The 22,117-nt window shown below is 38.5% G+C and overlaps 1 protein-coding gene across 2 annotated transcripts; it reads left to right on the top strand.

The window, feature by feature from the left end:
* Positions 1-906: 906 nt before the first annotated feature.
* Positions 907-20,451, top strand: LOC145478323 (MMS19 nucleotide excision repair protein homolog). Of its 2 annotated transcripts, none has more exons than XM_081456302.1 (37): positions 907-1,289; positions 1,360-1,408; positions 1,652-1,755; positions 2,820-2,905; positions 4,248-4,322; positions 5,072-5,141; positions 5,890-5,951; positions 6,414-6,477; positions 7,162-7,223; positions 7,673-7,759; positions 8,314-8,388; positions 8,805-8,882; positions 9,055-9,084; positions 9,311-9,367; positions 9,628-9,676; positions 10,195-10,275; positions 10,853-10,923; positions 11,288-11,366; positions 11,869-12,011; positions 12,413-12,474; positions 12,706-12,803; positions 12,960-13,115; positions 13,484-13,552; positions 14,315-14,407; positions 14,779-14,872; positions 15,097-15,196; positions 15,301-15,372; positions 15,555-15,681; positions 16,104-16,204; positions 16,433-16,489; positions 17,050-17,163; positions 17,339-17,411; positions 17,816-17,898; positions 18,032-18,199; positions 18,526-18,585; positions 18,681-18,781; positions 19,125-20,451. In XM_081456302.1, the coding sequence occupies exons 1-37, from the start codon at positions 1,142-1,144 to the stop codon at positions 19,150-19,152; spliced, it is 3,126 nt and encodes a 1,041-aa protein (XP_081312428.1). In that variant the 5' UTR covers positions 907-1,141; the 3' UTR covers positions 19,153-20,451. The 2 variants fall into 2 exon arrangements, with proteins under 2 accessions (XP_081312428.1, XP_081312427.1); XM_081456301.1 differs by having other exon boundaries at positions 908-1,289; positions 12,957-13,115.
* The last annotated feature ends 1,666 nt before the right edge of the window (positions 20,452-22,117 follow it).

Genomic DNA, 22,117 nt, shown 5'->3' with positions numbered 1-22,117 from the left:
ATTTCCCTGTGAGAGGCTGGTTAAAAGACGTGCTAGGTAATTTTGAAAGGAACCCTAAAAGGCTACCGGAATTCCATTTCAATGTAGTCTAGCTCGAACTTCACTTTCATCCCTAAAAGTTGCTCAGATAACTGATGTTTTCACTGTTTAGATTAAGGGTAGATTTCGGATTTTCTTTTCTCTTCTAACAAATCGACCAAACCACGAACCCTGGGTATTTACAACTTAACTATAAATCCCTCAGATTTTGGTTGGAAAGCGGGCATTTATCGTGCGTGTATCCCAGTTGAAGATTTCGGAAAAACACCCGAGCAATTCAAAAAGCACAAAAGTTCTGTCCGTTCTGTGCTGATGTCCATGGGGCAAAATTACATCAGTCCGTGAAAAGATAGTTCCAGTAGGTTCCTCATAACTTGAACACGTAATGCAAGGGCAAGAATGTCTTTGCATCGTTCTCCTCAGTTCAAATATGAAGTATTTCATATATTCACTTGCATTTTAAGATCGCGCTTAGCCTAGGAAGACAGACGTATTTCCGGCTGTTGCTTGGTTCCGCCGATGGAACCATGCGACAGCCGGAAATACGTCTGCGTTCGCAGGCTGTATCACGCTCAGCTCCTGTGAGTTATCGAGAGTGGCATAAGCAAAAAATACACAGGAAAAACAAAATGAAAGTCTAAAATCTAAAACAAAAAGACAAAACAAACAACTCCAAACGGAAAATATTGGGTGTTAATTAATTTTAACCAGTACTCTTAGAGCTTACTATGTTCCCGCAAACCTTATCGGAAAACCATAACACTGTACTCCTCGCCCGGATTACGATCGAGCCACCCCACAATTAAGCCACGCTAAAAGTCAGGCAATAAATAGGACCAACAGATATAATATCAAATTTGACTGTAGGGCAGATTCAACAGTGATGGGGAAGCTTTCGTGTACCATGATAAGGAAGAGTGGATTTATGGGCTCTCAAAGGATACTGAATTTAGTTCTAGTTGTCGAAATTTTTGATTGTTCAAGGGTTAATATTCTGTACAAGAGTCAAGGAAATTCAAACAAAATTACCCTTCAGTTCTAGTCATCAAAATGTTCGAGTTATTAGAGGTTCGAGTTATCGGGCTTCGCCACCTGTTTTTATATGCGTTGCGTACCTACCTACAAGGTAGTATTTTCGCCCCAGTCACCTCGCATTTGGGCACGTGGCCACATTTTCAAAATGGCGGCCGGCGGAGGGAAGGAAGGTTTAGAAGAAAGCAATGAACAACAGCTTTCTCGGATCGTTAAAGGTCAGCTATTTTCGAAAATCGTTTTGTTTGAATTCCGTTTATCTAAAAGAGGCAATAATATTTCTTGCAGACGTACGCTCTGGAAGCCTTGATCTGGTTACATTTGTGGAAGAGCTGGGGTGAGTCTGTGATCATTGTTTTGACCCTTTGACTGGTTATGTAATCTTTCAAGCTAAGTTGCAGAGATTTTTTCCATGAGACAGACAGATCGTTCTTGCCTGTTCACTCTCCCCTGCTTTTTCTCGAACATTTGGTCGTGATGTCGTCATCTTGCACAAATCATGGACATGAGGGATAAAGACACGAATCTACCCCCCACCCAAGAGGTGTTTAGTTTTTAATTCTTATTTTCATTTTGATAGGCCACAGCTGACAAGCAGTGATGTAGATAAGAGATGTCACGGGGTCCGCTTATTGTCTGATGTCTTGCATCGTCTGGTTGGGGTTCCATTCCAGGAAAAGGAAGGTTGTACTTTGAAGAAGTTTTCTACTTTGAACCAGTCCATTTTTATATCCCCACCCCTCCTCCCTCCCCCCTTTCCCCCTCCCCCTCCCCCTCCCCCTCCCCCTCCCCCTTTCCCCTCCCCCTCCCCCTCCCCCTCCCCCTCCCCCTCCCCCTCCCCCTCCCCCTCCCCCTTTCCCCTCCCCCTCCCCCCTCCCCCTTCCCCCATTGAGGGGTTTCTCCGTTAACCACAGGGATTACCAATATCATTACAAGCCACCCCCCCCCCCCCACACACACACACAATCTTCATTGGATACCCAAAGCCTCAATTACAATAGGGAGGTGGTCTGCAGATATAAATTAGAGTGGCCCTTTCTTTTCAAGTCAACATTTTAAGTCCATATATTTATATTAAGTTTGTATTTCATTACCTCAATAAAAGATCAGTACATTTTCCATTAGACATGTGACAGAAATATAGAAAAAAATAAATAATGATGCTGCATTTGGCAGATCCAATGATTGTAGAAGCAAGGATTGGGGAGTGGAGATGGCCCCTTTCTGGCTTAAAACAAGGAGTGGAGTGAAACCAGCCCTGTCATGTCCCATTAGAGGGAAAAATGTGCAATTTTCCAGGTCTCCTTGGGTCCCTCTCTTTAGATCCATCATTGATTTCCAGAAGAATAACAACTGCACACCCAAAGCAGCTAGAAATGGGGATAATTTACCAATATAAATTATACTGTGTATAACGTCTGGGACTGGAGAGCTTTTTCCAGACTGTCCTGAGTGGGTCAAAAACATTTTCTGGCCTGTGTGCATCAGCTGTTTTTTTCAGTATGAGTGGAATTATCCAGGAAGCTTTTGCCTACTTCAGAAAACATTTTTTAGAAATCTATATTTACAATGAAACTCTCTCTATCATACATAAGATTTACCGTTAAGTTGACTCAGGAAGTTTGACTGTAGTTGTTTATATTGTGTATGTCTTTGCTACCAGCACTTGGTTGTTATAAGATAACCTGCAAATTGATTTAAAATAATGCCAAGCCTTAACAGATTTTGTCATTTGTTTCTCTTTTCAGTGACTTTGTTTTGTGAATTTCTGTGTGACAGACTCAAGGATCATTACACCATTATTCCTCATGCTTTGTTTGGTATTCTTGCTTTGGTATGAGAATGTTGGATTTATTTTCGAAATATGTTAATCTGACTGTATCATCTCTGGAATTAACAGTTGTTCTCTTTTTTCAGGTTGAAATTAATTTCGAAATTGATGTTCAGGAAGTTTGACAAGCCTTCAGGAATTGAGAAAATAGAAGTCAATATGGTAGACTGATGATATTTCCTTATCTGACAAAGCAAAAAAATCAGCCTGCCAAGTTGACTTTTATTTTCTCAAATTCAAGGAGAAGGCAAGTCAGACTTGCCTAAACATTTATTTTAAAATCACTTTTAACATCAGAAAGAATCTCAATTAACAGAGAACGACTTTAAATGTTAATCTGAATTGGTTGTACTGAGACCACAGGGCTCGAAATTAACTTTGTCGTTCAGGAGCCAGTTGCGACTAACAGAAAAATTTTGGTCCCCAGATCGTAAATTTTGGTCGCCAACTTATTTTATATATAACTCACACAAGAACATGATTTTATACATTACTTTGCATGCAAGAAAAGTCACAATTGAAGAGCGAAAACAATAAGAAACAACTCGAGTAACACTTAGTTATAAAGCTACCGTTGTTCTCAGATGATATGTCTCTGGTCGGAAGGTGATGGTTGTCTCCATAGTTATTTTAAATGAAGCGAAGCATAAAACATTTTAAGTCCGTGGTTTTCATTGTGAGACAAACACGGGTCCTTGCGTATTTTCGCTTTGCTACTTCTTTGAAATGCCATTCTTTATTTTCGACTTGCTTTCCTCAACGCCTTTTCGCTGCCGACAGTTTGGTGAAATCCACTTTTCCTATATCAACAACTGATGAAGGATTCAAAGTTTGGATTAACGTTTTGGCTGGATCTTAATACCCCGCACGTAAAAGCGCACGTAATTCCTTCAACTGATTCGTATGTATCTGCCACCATTTTCGTGGCAAATGAAAAGCACATGGTGTTGAAGTGCACTTGCGATCCCCGTTTCGGAAGAAGCTGCTGAAACAACACGGCACGCCATGAAGGCAGTATTGACGTATCGAAATACATTAAATATTTTTCGATTCTCTTGTAATATTCAGCATTATTTTACTGGGGACAGAAAGGTGAATTGTATACTAGCTACTAGATCCGATTGATTTCCTAATATAAAAATTTAAAAACAAAAGTTGTGTCCTGGTTTTCTTTAGTTATCGGACGAAACGCGATCATGTCGTCAGCTGGCAACCAGTTCTGAAAGTTTAGTTGCCAGTGCTCAATTTTTGGTCGCATTGGCAACCAGTGGGTTGCAATTTCGAGCCCTGGACCACATTTACAGAGATTGAGGGTTCTTACAGAGACATACATTGTACCTTGCAGGTGACAAATCAAAATGTCCAAGACACAGACTGTGTGAAACTTATTCAGACTGTATTCAAGGAAGTTCATGCACAGGTAATCTTTACAAAGGCCTACACGTACATGTATGCTTTAAAATTCTGATAATACATGTAAGTCCTCAGTTCTATTAATTTTTTTTTTTTGCGGGGCTTATTTTTGAGATTGTGGGAATATAAAGCATCTGTCATACCATCCTACAGGGAACCTCTTTACAAACTGTCACTGTCAAAGAAACCCAGTCCTAAAGCTCTCTTATTTGCTGAAAATCCAGGATGTCTGTTACTTGCTATCAAGTTTATTACTATGATCAATTCAGGATTTAAACAATGATTTCAATAGTGGGAATTTAAAACTCTCTGTGGACCTAGCCTAAGGGGTTCTGCTTGGGGAAAGGGATTTAGCATTCAGTGTATTTTAATGCATTAATGGAGTTAATAAAGAGCTCCTGCATTTCCATGGTAGTCAGTGATGTGCGTGCACCAGGATTAGACTGTGGCTCTTAGACTGAGACATGTTGGCAGCCTTCACAGCCATGGCGTTTACTGTGAGTGTTGTTTTGCATGGGAGCACATCTTCAAGTGTTCCCCTCCCCTCCCTCCCTCTTCCCTCCTGTTAATTCAGTGTGATAAGTGCCTTGGCAATAGCAATGCAGTTGTTAATTGCCAAAAATATTTGGGAATTGTAATAAATGTTTGCCCACTATAATAGATCTGTCACTAAATTCTTCAATCTTCAATCAGTTTTTTATTGACTGTGGCAGATCTCTGCTATAACTGTTACTTTTTCATTTGTTAAATAACCAGTCATTGCTGAAGGAAGGCAGACTGACCACATTTAATTTGTTTGCTGTTCTTTTGAATAAATATCTAACAGGTGAGCTTATCATTTTGCATTCTTTACCCCTCTCGCTTAAATTTCCTAGCCCCCAAAAATTAAATCAGAATTCAATTCAAACAATCTAATTTAAGATGTTGTACAGTTCAGAAGATTTTATCGCAGCAATGTGTACATTTACATATAGAAAACCTAATTAACTCAACCAGTACTTACATTGTAGTACCCATTTATGGAGTTTCTTAGCTACATTGTATGAATGCAGTGGTAAACAAAATGTTCTAAGTTTTTACTTGAAACTTCACTGGCAGTTTTAAGGGAAAGTGTATGATTTCTTGTCGTTTAGGCCCAGTTTAGACGTCGTGCTTTTGCCGTGCCAAACTAAATTCAGGAATTAAGTTCGACAAAAGCACGGCAGAAGCACAGCGTCTAAATCAGACTTTTGAATTAAGTTCGGCAAGCAATTAAGTTCGACAAGCTCTGTTGTGCTACACGACTCTGGCACAGCGGTGATTAAAACGTCGTGCTTCTGCCGCGCTAAACAAAATTCATAGATTATATTAATGTATTTTGGTGAGATTGCATTCTCACGGGAAGTTAGGAGAAGAATTGTTACAGGGCATCAGTATATCCTGAATTTGGTTCAACTCTGGCACGACGTCTGAATCAGAGTTGTTTTTCTGCTGTGCTACAGTCAAACCTAATTGCAATTTAGTTCAGCACGACAGAAGCAAGACGTCTGAACTGAGCCTGACATGTTTTTAAAACACTTTACTGCTCTTTATAGCTTTGAAGACAATTGGAAATGATTTTGTTTTTGGTTTCATTCAAGCTGTTGATGGAGAAAAGGTCAGTAGAAAAATTCACAATTTCTATTTGTTTTGTTTTGTTTTGTTTTGTTTTGCTTTTTGCAACATAAAAATAGCTACCATAAGTATGGGTTCCTTGAACACCATTTCTTAAAAGATTAACTGGGTTTTAGGCGAAAAAAAGTAACAGCTCCAAAAATATTGATGCCCATCTGTCAGCTGCCTATTGACCAACTTTCTTAGAGATATCTTGTCCAGTATTGTTGACATGTAAATGCTGTGACTCAAGGTTAGATCTTGTCAGCAGTATTGGTAATCCCTATAAACCTTGAGAAACAGTAGACAAGCTGGTGCATTTACTGGTGCAATACAGGTGCAATTTAACACATTTAGCTGGTGCAACAATGGTGCATTATTTTTAACAACTTATACACTATGCTCAAATGTGATCAGGACACAATTTCCTTTTCGAATGTACAGAAATGATGTTTTTTTTTTGTAGGACCCAAAAAACTTGCTTCTGGTCTTTGAGCTAGTCAGAGTCATCATTAGTAACTTTTCAATAGGTAAGATGTGGAACTCATTGTTACCTAGTATAAGTTTTTTGACATCAGTTTCATTCACCTCTTGCAGTGATTTTTGGCCAAGATAATTAGTAAGGGTAATCTGTCCTTCCTTACAATTTTTCTCCAAATTCTGATCCACATTTCCTTCCAAATTATTATACATGTTCCTATGATTTATTAAGTTTTTCTCTTGTGCCATCTATGCTTACCTGTTAGCTCATGCTCTTGGGCCATTAGAAAATCTCTTTAGATATGAATAAAGTCTTTGCGAGTTACAGCGTTTTAAAGCCAAAATGCATGGATCAGGACTTTCCCTATTTGTCAGTTACCTGTGAGAGAGACTTTTCTTAAAAGTCAGTTTACAATGACTCTCTGTGGTGGCTTGAATCCCTGTTGCTACTAGCCTGTGCATGTTCTAGGCTCTCTATTGGTGGAGATGATCAAAAAAGTGGGTGAGTGAAATAAAAACCATGGAGTCTTTTCTGATTGTTCCCACTTACTTATCAAGAGTCTCAAACAGTTTATATTTGTACAATGAGTGGCAATATGAACAGTGCATTTTGCAAAATATTGTTTACCATACAATTTGGAGAACCTTGAGAAAGAACTTCCATCCCTACATGTACATCACTTATCTCCATTTTAGCTTTAGCTAGAAAATTTGAATTGTTTTATCATTTTCAGATTTGTTTGCTGAAGATCTGTTTGAAGTGACATCTTGCTACTTCCCCATTGATTTCACTCCAGTAGGTGACCTTTTAATCTTGCTATTGTTTGCAGCCAGGCTATTGTTGTATAATTTTAGTTCTTGTTCATCCATTGGGGCTATACCAGTGACGTAGTGGACTAACTAACTGTCGTGTGACTGCCTGCCTGCCTGACTGACTGATTAACGATTGACTGACTGATTAACCAACTGACCAGCCGACCGACCGACCTACCGACTAACTGACAGACCGACAGACCGACCAACCGACTGAACAACTGACTGACCAACTGACTGACTGGCCAGCTGACCGACTAACTGGCTGACTAACTGACCAACTGACTGACTGACCAGCTGACCGACTGACTGACTGACTGCCTGACCGACTGACTGAACCCTGACTGCCATGGGATACTTATTTTATTTATTATAAGGTCTATTCGCCACCCCATTCTTCAGTTTTCTGTTTCAATGTATCTTTCCTTTTAGCCAGCAGATGATCCATATGGAATCAGGAAAGATGATCTGGTGTCAAGTTTGCGGAAGTGTCTTGCCGCTACAAACCAGTTTGCTCCTGTGAGTTGATGTTGGATGAACAATTTAATTAATAATCAGTAAATATCTCACATTGAAATTTAAACAAAGGGCAAATGTATATATTTTGGAAAGCAGTTGAACATGGTATGATAATTAGGTATTGATAACAAGACAAGCTTTCATTCATTCTTAAGAGGGATTAAAACCCATTTCTCACTACAATAGATGATCATGATCATTGTTTTGTCAAGAAGAGATATAATGAGGATAGAGAAAATCAGGAACTAAATTGTCGGAGATAATAGTTTCATATTTAATGCTAAAATTGTTGTTGACAGAAATTAAATTTTCAGCACTGTTACATCATTAAAAGGATGAAATGAATGATAGTTAGCAAAATAATAGTACATATTAGGTTTGTGCTAAACCCCAAATGCTTAAAACCTACACTATATTATTCTCTGTGATTTACTTGTTTATTTTAATATAATTTGTAGAATTTTTATAAAGAGGTCCCTACTATGAACTTGAGATTTTTTACTCAGACAGTTACTCCTTGTGTTAACAGAGATTTTTTGTTGATTATTCCACAGTTCTGTCTTCCACTTTTGATGGAAAAGCTGTCATCAGATATTGTCGATGCCAAAATTGATTCTCTTTTGACCCTTGTAAGTCATTTTGTTCTTTGACCCAAATTATACAATTTTAGTTTTTAGGAAAATTATGATCAATTTTTCTTAAATATATGATCAGGCAAGTTATTCTCATATATTGCTTGGTTCTCATTTATGATAAATTAGAGGACAGACATATAGATGACATCATAAACATTTCGTTTTTGTTTCTTTATCATATAAAACAGATAGATTAAACCTTGGCATGCATCTGTTCAGTAATAAATTGCAAAAGACGTGAAAATGTGGCGAGAACAAAAAAGTGGCATGGAGGGGAGACCTTTTTGTTCTTACCACATTTTAATATCATGTCTGATCTGTTGCTGAACAGATCCATGGCAACATGGAGTCTATTAATTTTGTTAAACTGAAAATAGCAATTTGCTTTTACTATTGTTTTGTTTCAATAGGCAGCCTGCTTGGATGTGTATGATAGCAGATTTTTATTTGAATATTTAGAGCCTCTTTGGACAGCTATTAAGAGTGCAGTAAGTTTTAACCTTATCTTAAGAAAACAATTGGTTAGTGTGTGCGGAGCCTAATGCAATCTGAGAACCTCTTTGCATTGGGATTTTGTCACTTTTCGAAATGTAAATTTTTGTAAATGAATACTGTACTATTTTTTCACATTTTTATTTTAAATATATTTTGCCCTTTCAGGTTTTTCATCCTGTGAATTCTGTGCTAGAGGTAAGTTAAGGTGTTGTAGTGATATAGCACAGGGAAAACTAGGTAACTAGCTGAAGATCTCACCTCCCGTAAGTTAACAAGAGGAGGACTTCCATAAGCACTATCAGAACATAATTGAAACAAGTAAACAAGTTACAGAAGCTAGGAGTTATCATTTCAAAAAAATTGACTTGAACAAGATCATTTTTTTTTATGGTAGATAATTATATTGTCAATCATGTTGTAGGAAGCCTGTCTCACTGCAGTGACAAGCATTGTAAGAAATCTCTGTGGGTCTACCAAGGTGAGTCAGGCTGATTTTAAACAATTTTAAGTGCCTTAAATAAGCTTGCCTAGTAGACATTTTGAGCGTGACTATTCAGCAGCAGAGTGTATTTCATGCAAGTTACATGTATAGTCTAACCCGTTACCTCTCACTTTACTTTGTTTTATTATGAAACCTTGTTAGTATACAACTATACATATTTGTGTGCTGTAAACTCCAAACTATCTTTTATTGGTACAGACGGTAACTCATGTTCTTGTGTCATGTTCCATTCGAAGGAAACTACTAAGGAGAAATATGACGACTTTCTACAATTCATTGAGAGAGGTAATTAAGTCATCATAACATTAAAGTTACATATTTGTGATATGTACTGTAGGAAACTGAGATAGAATGATGTTAGTTTTAAGTGTTAATGAAATGCCAAAATGTCAATCACTGTAAGTCGACAGTTGTAATCATGTTTATTTGATATGTTCATCAAAGTTTTGTTTAATAACAGTTCTCTTCAGCTACAATATTATAGACACAGATTTGTTTAATAATGGTCCCTAAAATAGTGACTACCAACAGGAGAATGTTGGTAGTATACGGTCACCAAGTTAATATGGCCACCTCATTAAAACAGCCACATTATTCTGGTCCAAACAAAAACTCACTCAGCCATTTTCTTATTTTAAGAACCCTTTTAATATGGCCACTGTAATAATGCAGCCAGATTTTTGTGGCTCGTTGGTGACCTGATTAATGGGGTTCCACTGTATGGTAAAGTATTAATCCCCTTTACCACTGCAGCTTTTTTGCTCCCTCAACAAGTAAATTCAGCGAGTCAATTTTATTTCCAGATTGTTGCCATTTTACTGGTACTGATGATAAGTTCATGAAGCCTTGTGGAAGGATTCTCCAGGCAGCAGCTTTAGCAGCAGGTACTACTCATTTTCCCGGTCGCCCACTGCGTTAAAGATTTTGATACTAAATTCCTTCCCTTGTGATGCAAATTTGAGCCACTGCTGCAGCTGTGGCACTTCTGAAAAGACAAGTAGAAAAGGTCAGGAATAAAGCTGAGTCATGGTAAACTGCCAGTGCAGCCTAACAAACAATATTTGGAAGAGGGTGTCTACTACTAGCCTGTGAACACAGACAGATTTTCCAGCTTTTGTCACACGCCGCTAAAAAATGCTGTGAAACAAAAGCCGGAAATCTGTCTGTGTTCACAGGCTTATCTACTATGGGTAAGCATTCAATCCAGGATGCAGAAGTAGCAATGCTCTCCTAGCTGGGCTTTGAATTAACTTTACCATTACTTAGAGAACAAAGTGCTACAAGTGGAAGTAACAGAGAAGTGAAGATCATTTCACCCCTAACTCTATCCATTCCCAGTTCATGACCAAACTGTTTGATGGTTTCTTTAGTTCTAGGGTTTTTTTTCAGTTGATGGTTTTTCTTCTTGTTTTCTTCTCATTTTTAAGGTTAATGTTCAGTTCATGTTTTGTGCATTTTCAGAACCTGCTTGCCAGAGAATTATCGACTCTACCTTTCCGCCATTGTTGGAGCAATTGACACAAGACATTGAGGTAAGTGTAAATGAGATACTGCCTTCATGTCTTGCATTTGATTAAATTCAAGGCCTGTTTTCTAACATTGAACATACGCCTCACCTGCAGTGACTATAGTTCCTCTGGGATAAAGAAATCTTAGCTGTCAAGTACAGTCAGCACTAGGCTATTTATCAAATGGAAGGGAAAATAGTGGATGTTGAATAACTCAATCAGAGGGCACACTATCCAGCTGTAAGCATTCATCCATGGTGCTAGACCTCCCGGCTAGACCTATCTTCAACTATATCCTAGATAACATGCACTATTTTTTCTTTCTGTAACCAAACAGACTTAATTTTTGTTGTTGTTGTTGTTGTTTAATTTTCTATTATGATTTCAGATTTCCCACAAAAAGATCTTTATTGGCACAATCACAAACCTTCTGAAAGCTGTCAAAACATTTCACAGACAGGCTGACAGTAAGTATGAGATGTAAAAATATGTCTGGATGTTGTGCTACTTACAAAAAACTTTATCCTTAGCTGACATGTTAATGATCGACTTCACAAACAATGGATTGGATTGGAAATCAATGGATTGATAACTAGGAAAACTAAGTCTACTGCTCAAGTGATCATGTAGATTTTCTTTACATTATCAAGAAATTATCAGGAAGACAGATAACAAGAATGAGGAAAATCATTGATTACCTTGGGAATATTGCAGTGGTCTTGATGTAACAAGACATTTTCAGAAGTAATCTTGAACTTTAGAGATGTGTCTCATACTAGTCAGTAACAAGAATTATTAGTAATCTTAGCTTGGTATCAAAAGTGTGATTATCAGAGAGTCAGTAAGTTCTTCAGTCCATTTTAAAATTATTTTCACCTATTACTAATATTTCTTATCAGAAGCCTCAATGCATTGCAATTATGTTAGATAAGTTTAATTTAATTTTGGCTTTTTTAAATTTTTCCTTAGATAGCCCAGTATTGAAGTACAAGGAGGCTCTTTCTACTGCTTTATTTTCATTCTTATCCCATGTTAACTTGTCTTTGTGTGCCACAGCAGTGGAATGTTTTATGGTCCTTGTTGAATTAAAAGGACTGTTGACTGAAAAGGAGGCAAGTTAATGAATTAAAAGATATCCATTCAAAGACAGTGTAGATCAACAGTATCACAATGTGGTTTTAGTCCACGTTAACTGAATGTCAAACTGGTGACCTTTCAACTAGATCAAAGCTAAGGGCTAAATCAATCTGCCACACTGAGGTGTTGTGTCCTTTAATGGCAACACAATTTAAGTAGTATTGTTAATAATATTAGCTTTATACTTCCTGTTCTTCAGAAATGTCATGCTGTATTCATTTGATGATTTGCTAACTGTGATGATGTAAAATAAATATCTCTTGTAACTGACTTTCACTTTCTGTTATCATTATGTGCAGAAATGTGAAATCATAGGGATTTACCAGTAACATTTCTAAGGTGGGACTGATTGGCTTGTGTTTCTTTCTCTTGTTAGGTGGAGTTGCTAGTTGAGCATGTTACTTTTATTGTGCTTGGTAGCAGGGAAGCTTCTCTAAGGTATTGTTAGCTACCGGGATATCACTGCAATGGTATTCCTTTAAATGTTGATTTTCTGCAGATATTTTCAGGTTTCCTGATGGAAAAAAACACTGCAGCTTTGCCATGTTAACTCAAACATTGAAGACAACTTTCCTTCTGCTTTTTACTCAGATTTGAAGTTTTAAATTTTCAGCGATAAATGTATTTATACTAGAGATCTTTTCTGATCAAATTTTTACTTGTTTTTAGCCAGATTAGCTCATCTGCTTTGTCTCAGCTGTCCAGCAAATACCCTGAAATCATTATATCAACTATGCTACCAACTTTAGAGATGCACCTTAAAACAGGTTAGACTTAATTTGTTGTTGATTGTTGTTGATTGTATAATAGTTGAAATTATGCTTTAAGCACCCATATTAGGGTTTTTCTGAAATAATTTCCTAGAATTTTTTAACTGTGGAATAATTAACCAATGACATATATTTACAATTCCTTCACAGAAGATGGGTCAGCTATGGACACAGACAGCAAACAACCCCAGACCACCCCCATCAGTCACCAGTATGTTCTTAGTACTCTCACTGCTGTGTGTACTCAGGAGTCAGTCATTCATGAAGTAATTCCTGGGCTTGTTGAGCATGTGCAGCATCTATGTGATGGTAAGAGTCATGCAGTTTTTGACTTTCAGTTATCTAATTATTCCAGTCTTAGTCACAGTCTTGTACAAACAGTTTCCCCATACCCATTTTTACACCTGTCAGGGTGGAGGGTGGCACTGTGAGCTAGTAAAGTGTGTTGCACAGACACTGGGCTGGCATGTCTCAAAGCATGATCTCCCTTACTTTAGTGCAATAGTTTGTTGGTGAACTGAGGTGCCATGAAATGAAAAATGTTATCATACAAACATTAGTTGTGTTAAACAATGTAATTTGGAAACAGTGACCTAAGAATTGATTTGTAGTGCTTAGAGGGAGTTTTGTTTTTGGATTTTGGTGTTGTTGTTCATGATGATTTTCTCTTTCATCAGAGGATGTTTGTGATGATTTGCAGACCCAAATCAAGAGTGTTTTTCAGTGTATTCTGAATATTGTTCAAGGTATGTTGTACAAGGGTTATTCTCCTTTGCTGATGTTCTTTTGGCTCGACATGTACTCCTTTGTATGACAAGCTAAGATAATATCTGCGTAGGAGGTTTGACAAGGCTATACTGCAACTATATCATTGAGTCTTTTCATGAATCTTTTGTGACCATAATAAAAGCTGTTCCAAAAAGCATAGAGCTCATTAAAGCATCTAGATTGTGTGATGTTTGGTGATTCTAGGAGTTTCTGACTTCTGAGTAGACTCTATGCTAAAAGCATTTTTCAGTGTAAGTCCAAAGAGCACTTTCTGTGACAATGTTGATCATAATCTGGCTTTGCTATATTTGAATCTTTTTATCAAAGAATTATTCTGTTTAACGCCATTATTGAGGCTATAATATGTACATAATTTGTTCCATGTTGCCACATGTTGCCATACATCTGTTCAGTAATAGATCACAGATTACGTCAAAATGTGGTAAGAACACAAAAGTGGCACATGAGGCAATAGCTCAGTGTGTCACTGATGTTCTTACCATATTTTGACGTGTTGCTGAACAGGCAAATGGCAACAAGGGATCTTCTTGTTTTATATAATAAATAAACTAAAAAATGTTAATGATGTCTATGCATTTGTCCTTCAATGGATCATAAGTAAGAACCAATCAAAATGTAAGAATAATTATTATTTGACTTATTATAATTATAAAATGTGCTGGAACATGGGATGTGTTCCACCAGATTTTATTTCCATCTATTCTTGTTTGTCATATCAGGATCACTTCAAAAAGGATTTACATCAGCTGCATACTTCAAACAATCTCTTATTCCTGACATCATGAGGATCGTACTAAAATCCACCTTAAAGGGTATGTCCTTGTGATCAACAATGCAGGAAGGTTAAAATGTTCTTGGTTGAAGAGGACACCTATAGCTTGGAAATAGACTGGAAAACTGAGCACTTATCGCTTAGTGGGACATTGTTTAAAGGATTCGTTTTAGGTGTGCAATAAGTCTACCATCTTCAAATAACTCGTTGCCATTCAGATGTGGGAAAAGTGATTTGCAGTTCTTTTCTTCTAAATTTGTAGATTCATCTTGTCTTTGATTAGTAGCAATACCTTTGAAATTCCTGATAATGATAACTTTTAGTAATAGTTTATCAGGTTTAACAATGATTCTCCATGTATAAAGGGTTCTTGAATTTTTCCGTTTTTTGTTTCTGCTTTCTCGATTGCAGATTCAAAGGAAATACTTAGTGGAATCAAGTCCAAGGATGTTTTGGACAAAATTAGTGCCATTCTCAGGACTGTCACAAGTAATTTAGATATCAAGTAGGTTTGATCTGTAGACAAATGAAGTGTGCGTGTGTGTTAATTCCTTTTATCTTGTGGCAAGTAATGAAAAAGTCTTTTTGAATAGCCTGGTACTTGAGCACTGGCAATTCTTGCCAACAGGTTTTGGAGTCTACAATACATTTCTGGACATCCTCTCCCATTGAATTTGACAAAGGTTGACGTTATTATAAGTATTGTCTCATATTCCTTTTTCCTTACAGAGAAGCACATGACCTTCTGGAAGATTTTGCTGGAATTTATTTAGATGAAAAGTCTCCCTATCGGAAAGCAATAATGGATAGAACATTTTCACCATTCGAGGTAAATTTTAATCTTTAACTTTATTTTTAAAGATAAGGTTTATGCAGTCTGTCAAATTTGTTGGAAGCTTGAACATTACAACAGTTCATTATGGCTTTTTTCAGAGTACATCACCATGGCAACAAACTCAGCTGGTATCATTGTTAACAGCCACCTTATGCTCTGCAAGACGAGAGGTAATGTACCTTTAAATTACCTTGTTGCAATCTTGTAATGATGATGACAATATTAATGACGATGATGACAATGATGATGACCTTGATTATGATGCTTTGTGCTATAAGACCCAACTTGAAACTCTTAGCGCCATTTGAACCTTTGCTCAAACACTTACTAACAACTTTGTGAATGTTGTAAGGTTGTTATTCCAAGGTATTCAGATCTAGTCCCCAGGCTCCAGTATTTAGCATGTCACTGTGGTCATGACAGAAGTGCAGAGAGTGGGGCCCAGTGTCTGGCTGGGATAATTAACAAGTTGCCTGAAGGTAGGCAGTTGTTGTGGACTTTCTTGTTTTTGTGTTTCTGCAGTGATGCACTTACGAGTGTGGGAAAGATCAATATTCTTACCATGTGCCACGTTAGATTTGCATGAGAGAGCCGCAATGTTGCTCAGCTCTGCGGCCTGTCTTGTCTGTCTTAAATCGCTCAGATTTGATGATTCTCCAAAATCCCAAAAAAAAACTCTATTCGGAAACGTTGTCCTTTGCTTTCTTTGTTTTCTGAATTTTAGAAGGCATTATTCAGCTCTTCATCAACTAGTCTTTTTGCTATTATACGGGTCGAGTTTTTGTAAATAGGCTAGTAAGTTCTCGTACAGATCAACACCAAAGATAGCAAGAGTTTCATCATTAGTGAAAACCGTTTGTCCAGTTCCTTGTGTTTTATGATGTTTTTTTTTGTCTGATAGGTGATGAGTTAACTTCACTGGTAAACGACTTGATGAGCAAAATATGGCAAGTCAGTGGCAAAGAGGACTCACTAAAACGGGCCACAGTAACTTGGCTTTGGGTGTGTGTTTAGTTTGCAATTCATCTTTTTTCAATCACGTCGCGTGTGTTTAATATCTAAATAAAATGTGCTTTGAAAACAAAAATCTTTCAAACATTTTCTAAGTGTATACGGTTGCTTGGCTGATAAAACAAACTAGTTTGTCACTGTGTTATTCCGACAGTCCACGGACACAAGGAGACAACAAGAACTAAGATTATATCTTTAGTACTGATTTTTTTCTTGCAGTTGACTAAAGCAGTAGTGATCCGCTCTCACGCATTAGCACCTAAATTTATTGAAAAGGTAAGTGACATTTTTGGTTGGTAATATTAATGTAACAAACTGAAGGATACCATGTCTCTTTAGACTAAGAAAAGGCCCTCCTTTAGGCTGTCATTTAATTGTTACTTGATGGAAATGTTCGTCTTCGTACGAAGCCTTCTCAATCGGAAGTAGTCCCTTCGTATTCCCATTACTCTCTGAAAGACGGACCTTTTGCATTATAGTTTGACTTCAAAATTACACTCCTCCTGCACCCAAGCGTACTGAACTTGTTTTCTTGTTAGGCAATACGCAAGAAAACGTACAGTGCCTAACTAGCTAATGCTGCAATGGTAATTTGGGTCGCTTTTTGCCAATGGTATGGTTGAATTATCCTCGACTCAGTATTATGCTAACTGAAAAGATTTCAAAACATAAGTTACTAACAATGTCCGGTGGGAGGGAGAGAGGGAGGAAGGGAGGGAGGGAGGGGAGGGGAGGGTCAAGAATGCAGGACGATTGTTGGGACGGAACGTGTGACCACCCACAATCCCTAGAGCTTACAGTGGCAATACCGGTATTCACATGTAATTTTCTGGTAGGTTTTTAGTTTGCTGGTTGATAAATATGTTGGCCGTGTCGCAGCAGATGGTTTCTATATCATCATGGCGGATTATGAAGAAGTCATGAGTGTTAAAATGCATGTTAATTACAGGGTGAGTTGTGATTCGTAATCTACTTTAACTCTTTGTGGTTTAAGTCTATTTTGGAAGAATTTGAAAATGAAAGGAGGTTGCATGATAATAATAATAATAATAATAGTTGCTTTTGTGTTTATTATGTATTTGTCAGAGTGAGGGTTCAAAACTGTTTCCTTCTTGTTCTTGTCAGATGATGTACCGTCAGCGGCTTTTCATGGAAACTGCTCCCAAGTTAATACAAGAATTTCACTCTGCAGAGCCAGGTAGGCTATATACCCCAGCAGGGCTGAATTCAACTTATATGTTGAAGTTATCCTGAGAAATTTTACGTTTATGTTGTGGGCGACCTTACCCTGTGTACAGATATAAAACAATTTTGTTCATTTTAACCGAAAGTTTTGTATAATTGGTTTATTTAAAAGGATGTCCTATATTTTTAATCTGATTCTTGAACTGGCCCATTTCTGTGAGCTTTTCTCATTGTAAATAGAGGTTTTGAGGAATGGACGGTGGGGTTGGGTTAGGTTATGGGAGTTAAGGGCGAGGTTGAGATAAGAATATTGGCGACCGAAGAAGGAGAGAGTCAAAAGGGACGAGTGTTAGTTATTGTACTGTCCAAACCAGTCTGTTCATTCATCTATACTCCTTGCGGTGTTTCTCTCTGCAGACGTTAAGCATCATTACCTTTGTGCACTGTCTCATCTCCTGCAGTGGATCCCAAAACAGGTTCTACTCACCGAGCTGCCAAATGTAAGTAACATCACTAGCTTGATGAGTCGTTTCGGGGCTTGGAAAAGAGTTGATTTTCCGAATCACAGCAATCACTTAAACCACTTTGTCCAATCAAAACATATTAACTCTGTCTTCTTTTTTTCCGCCTCAGTTGATGCCGCTATTGGTTCAATCTTTGTCCTGTGAGGAACAGAGTTTGAGGCTCTCCACATTACAGACCTTGTACTCACTAGTGCTGGATGCTCCTGAGATTATTACACGTCACGTGACTTCATTAGTTCCCATGCTCCTGGGATTGTCAAAGTTTCAGCTATCAATGGTAATTCATTAGTATGGACCTTAAATGTATTTGTCCTTCGTAAATTAGAGAAAAGCAGCACAACACCTTGTTGTCAACTACTGTTAGTAGGATTTTTAGCAGCTGTGAAAAATGGTTCAGTCTCAGGAGACCCAATTATAGTGGATGGATTTTTGTAGAACGAGACTTAACCTGTTAGCTAATTATACCATCAGGACTTGAAATGGCAGGTCTGATAGCTTACTAAAAATGCTTTTGAATTGGCAGGAAACGTCGTGTAAGCCTGCCATATGCAATACGTACATGCTGTTTTTGTGATTTTAGTTCTATTTTCCTCCCATTCTCAGAAAATTCGAATGGAAGCTCTCAAGTGTTTGGGAGCAATGACAATTTTACCTCACCATGCGGTAGGTTTCTCTTGAGTTTGTTTTTCTTCCTGGTCTGGTCCTGGACGTATCAGCTCTTAATATGTGTTTGACTATTTTCTAATGTTACCTGGCAGGTGTACCCTTACAAAACCAAAGTATGTAGAGCGTTAGCTGACTCAGTCGATGATAAAAAGAGATTAGTCCGAAAAGAAGCAGTGAAATGCAGAAACGAATGGTAAGACTCCTGTGTATTTTTGCGTGAATATTTTAGTACTCTGAGAAAGGTTTGTTCATGTCTTTAACATTGATGTAGCATACCAGAGGTACAGACTTTTAACTGTCCGTGCTGTAGAGGTAGTGTTTATATAATTTTGTTGCTCTAATAACGTAACTCGTAAGTTTCAGGGGTGCGCGCAATGAAAACCTCCTGGCGCCTACATATCTTGTGTGTGGGTCAGTAATAAAAACGCGTCATATTTATCTCTTTCTGGTAATGAAGGTTTGGCTGTACTATGTTAACACTGAATAATCTTTTTTTTTTAATTTTTTAATTTTTTTCTATTGTTGTTCTTTAATAGGTACCTTCTGGGCAGTTCCACGAGATAGCCCTCGCTGATTTTGTGGAAATAGAATTAACAGAATGGTTGCGTTACAAGAACAGTAGCAGGTGTCCCCACCCCCGCACTGCTGTCCAGCCATTCTAGGTCTTCATTCAGTGCCTAGGGATACGAACATGTTATGGATTTAAGAGTTGATTTTCGTTTATCTCCGGTAACATGAGAGCAAAGAACAGTGACTCGCTACGTGTTCATTTGAGGACCGGTGACTGACCCTTAATAGTCATTTTCGCTTGGAACGCCAGGAAAGCAAAATATCTCAGCTCTTTCGAGCTTCCTTGTGTCTTGAGCATCTTCCCAGAAAACTGTTGTACAAGCAATGTCAAGATCAACATTGAAGTTAACACCTGAAGAAGCATTTGTACTCAGCTGGACGAACTGGAAACTCAGTAATCCGATTGCTTAATCACGTGACGTTTCCTGCTGATGATAAACCAGCGTGCCTATGAAGTGATCCCTTTGGTTTATATCATCTTTTTGATCGGATGATGAGAAACAGATACTCCTGAAGTAGTAGTCCGCAGTATTTTAATATTTAACAATTATTCACCGAAGTGGAGGTGAATAGTGGTGGATATTTACCGAGCCGCGAAGCGGCAAGGTAAATATCCACCACTTTCACCGACACTGAGGTGAATAATTGTTTTAGTATATACCACACAAGGTGAATAACTAGCGGACCAAAGAGTAACTTTATTTGTGACAATATACCGACAAATGGTCAGACAAAAAAATTCGCGCGCCGTGCGATGCTCGGAGGTGAATAGTACTTGGCTAATCACCTCCGAGCTAGCCAATCAGCGTGCGCGAAAAGCACTACTCACTTGTGTGGTATATACTAATATTAATAATTGAGGTATATTTGTACGGATGAGCAGGTACAATCTGTCGCAAAATGGTGAAGACACTTGACTAAAGAAAAAAATTTGTTTTGATTGTTCCACAAGATATGTTTGCATGAACTCTCCTTTTCACTATTTTAACTGAAGGATTTTGATGTCATTTCAACATTAGAAGAACATTAGTTAGCTGGGAATTTTCTATAAAATCATAGTGGTTCACAAATATGTCTGCCTTAGCTCTTTTTGTAATAGATTCAATGACTATTCGAGGGTCTCTGTTTCCGTTATTGAGAATCAATGGACGATACAACTGTGACCGAGATACTTCTAACAGAGGGATTCTCGTCCAGTTGTAGCCCTCTGAGCGTATTGTTGCTTGACATCGAGGGCCAAAACTGGATTGAAGATTGTTCCAAGTTGATGATTAAAGTGACTTTCAAAAAATTCACTGTTGTCTATTCTTTCTTTTGATTGGACCCTTCCTCGTAGGTGCAGGGGTAACTTGCGCGCAAATTTGCTTGAAGGTGCGCAGGGGGTGGGATGAGCCTCTTCGCCTCCACGCCCTCAAGGATGATCTTTCGGTGCTCGCTACAGCGGCACAGAAGCCTCGTAGAACGCGCAGCTAGGCCATTTGTGAAGTATTTCGACGATTTAGATGAGGACCCTCTAAAAATTCAGATACTTCCATGACAAGATAAAATATGAGACGCTGTGGGAACAGGCAGCTTATTGAGCGTTCACAGGATGAATGGGGAACGCATAGCGGGGATCGAAAGTGAATGTATGAGGGAACACAAGGCTCAACGAATGTATTGGTATGGTACCCGATCGGGAACCACGCGTGGAACACACGAAGTCGCCGGCGGAACGCAGAGGAAATTCAAATGGAAGCAAGGCAAATGCGTGGGAAGTGCAGAGAGAAACGTGCGAGGAATCACATCAGGAAACGCACATGAAAGGCGCGGTGCGATGAGTCAGGAATGCATTCGCCACTTCAAAAACGGGAAGAAAATGAGGCGAGTTTTGTCTTGCAGTGGATTGTGGAACTGCATTGTTGTCTGTCTGTCGCAGCTAAAGGATATTTATTCTTCGAATGATGACCCTTTGGAGACGATTTGGTTGGATAGATGCTTGGACTTAGATTTTCACTAATCCAGCACTGGTTTCCTTCTGGAATACATCACTGATGTACTAAGTAAATCTCAGGAAAACTGTTCGGTCACGTCGGGAAGTTTATAAAACTGTAGCATTTAAGGGGAGAATTTTCATTAAGTCCTCCAAGCCACTTCCTGGTCAGAATTTCGTTCTTAATTCTCTGTAGATGCTGTAATCTAAAGGTTTTAGTTACAGATCAGCCACTGGGTCCTTAGTCATCATCTTAATCCGAAAAACTACCCAATCAAATCATGGCTGAGAGGGGCAGACGGCTCAAGGGACGGGAGTGGCTGGACTGTTACTAGTGTCTAAACAAAAGAGGGGAAGTCATATCTTTCCTAGTCAAAAGCGGCCACGAGATTGCACTCTCCTTAGATTTCTTCTGGTTAGTGGATAATGCTGGAGGGACCAACGAACCAGGGAAAGCACGGAAAACGGGAGGGAACACAGGTTGTTCGTGCCTTTGTGATCTTCTGTACAAACGAGGAAGGACATCCGTTAGAAACAAGTACAGATGACAAATGTTTCTTCTCTCCAGCGATTACTGATGGTTTGGTCACGAGACGTTTAGCCCGGTCGTACAGACACTTGACAATACCGCGCTTTACTGACTGAGGGTGGTGTGAATCATACGCTAGGTACTGATCAGTATGTGTTGGTTTCCCGTGGACACTGGTGGTAAGGCGGCCATCAGGTTCTCTATAAACTGACGTGTCGAGAAAGGCGATCTTGCTGTTATTCTCGATCTCCATTGTGAAACCGATTGATGGTTGTTGACTGTTCAGGTGCTGCAGGAAGACATCAACTCTATCCCGATCCAGGATGGTGAAAGTATCATCTACGTGGCGTTTCCAGATCTTAGGCTTGCAAGGTGCGGACTCTATTGCTTGTTCTTCAAATGTGTCCATGTAGAGATTAGCAATAACCGCTGATACAGGGCTCCCCATGGCTGCGCCG

The sequence above is a fragment of the Orbicella franksi genome, chromosome 2, assembly GCF_964199315.1.
Source record: "Orbicella franksi chromosome 2, jaOrbFran1.1, whole genome shotgun sequence".
NCBI classification, from domain to species: Eukaryota; Metazoa; Cnidaria; class Anthozoa; order Scleractinia; family Merulinidae; genus Orbicella; species Orbicella franksi.
Note: the sequence above shows the minus strand (reverse complement) of the source record. Positions and strands in the feature narration are given on the sequence as shown.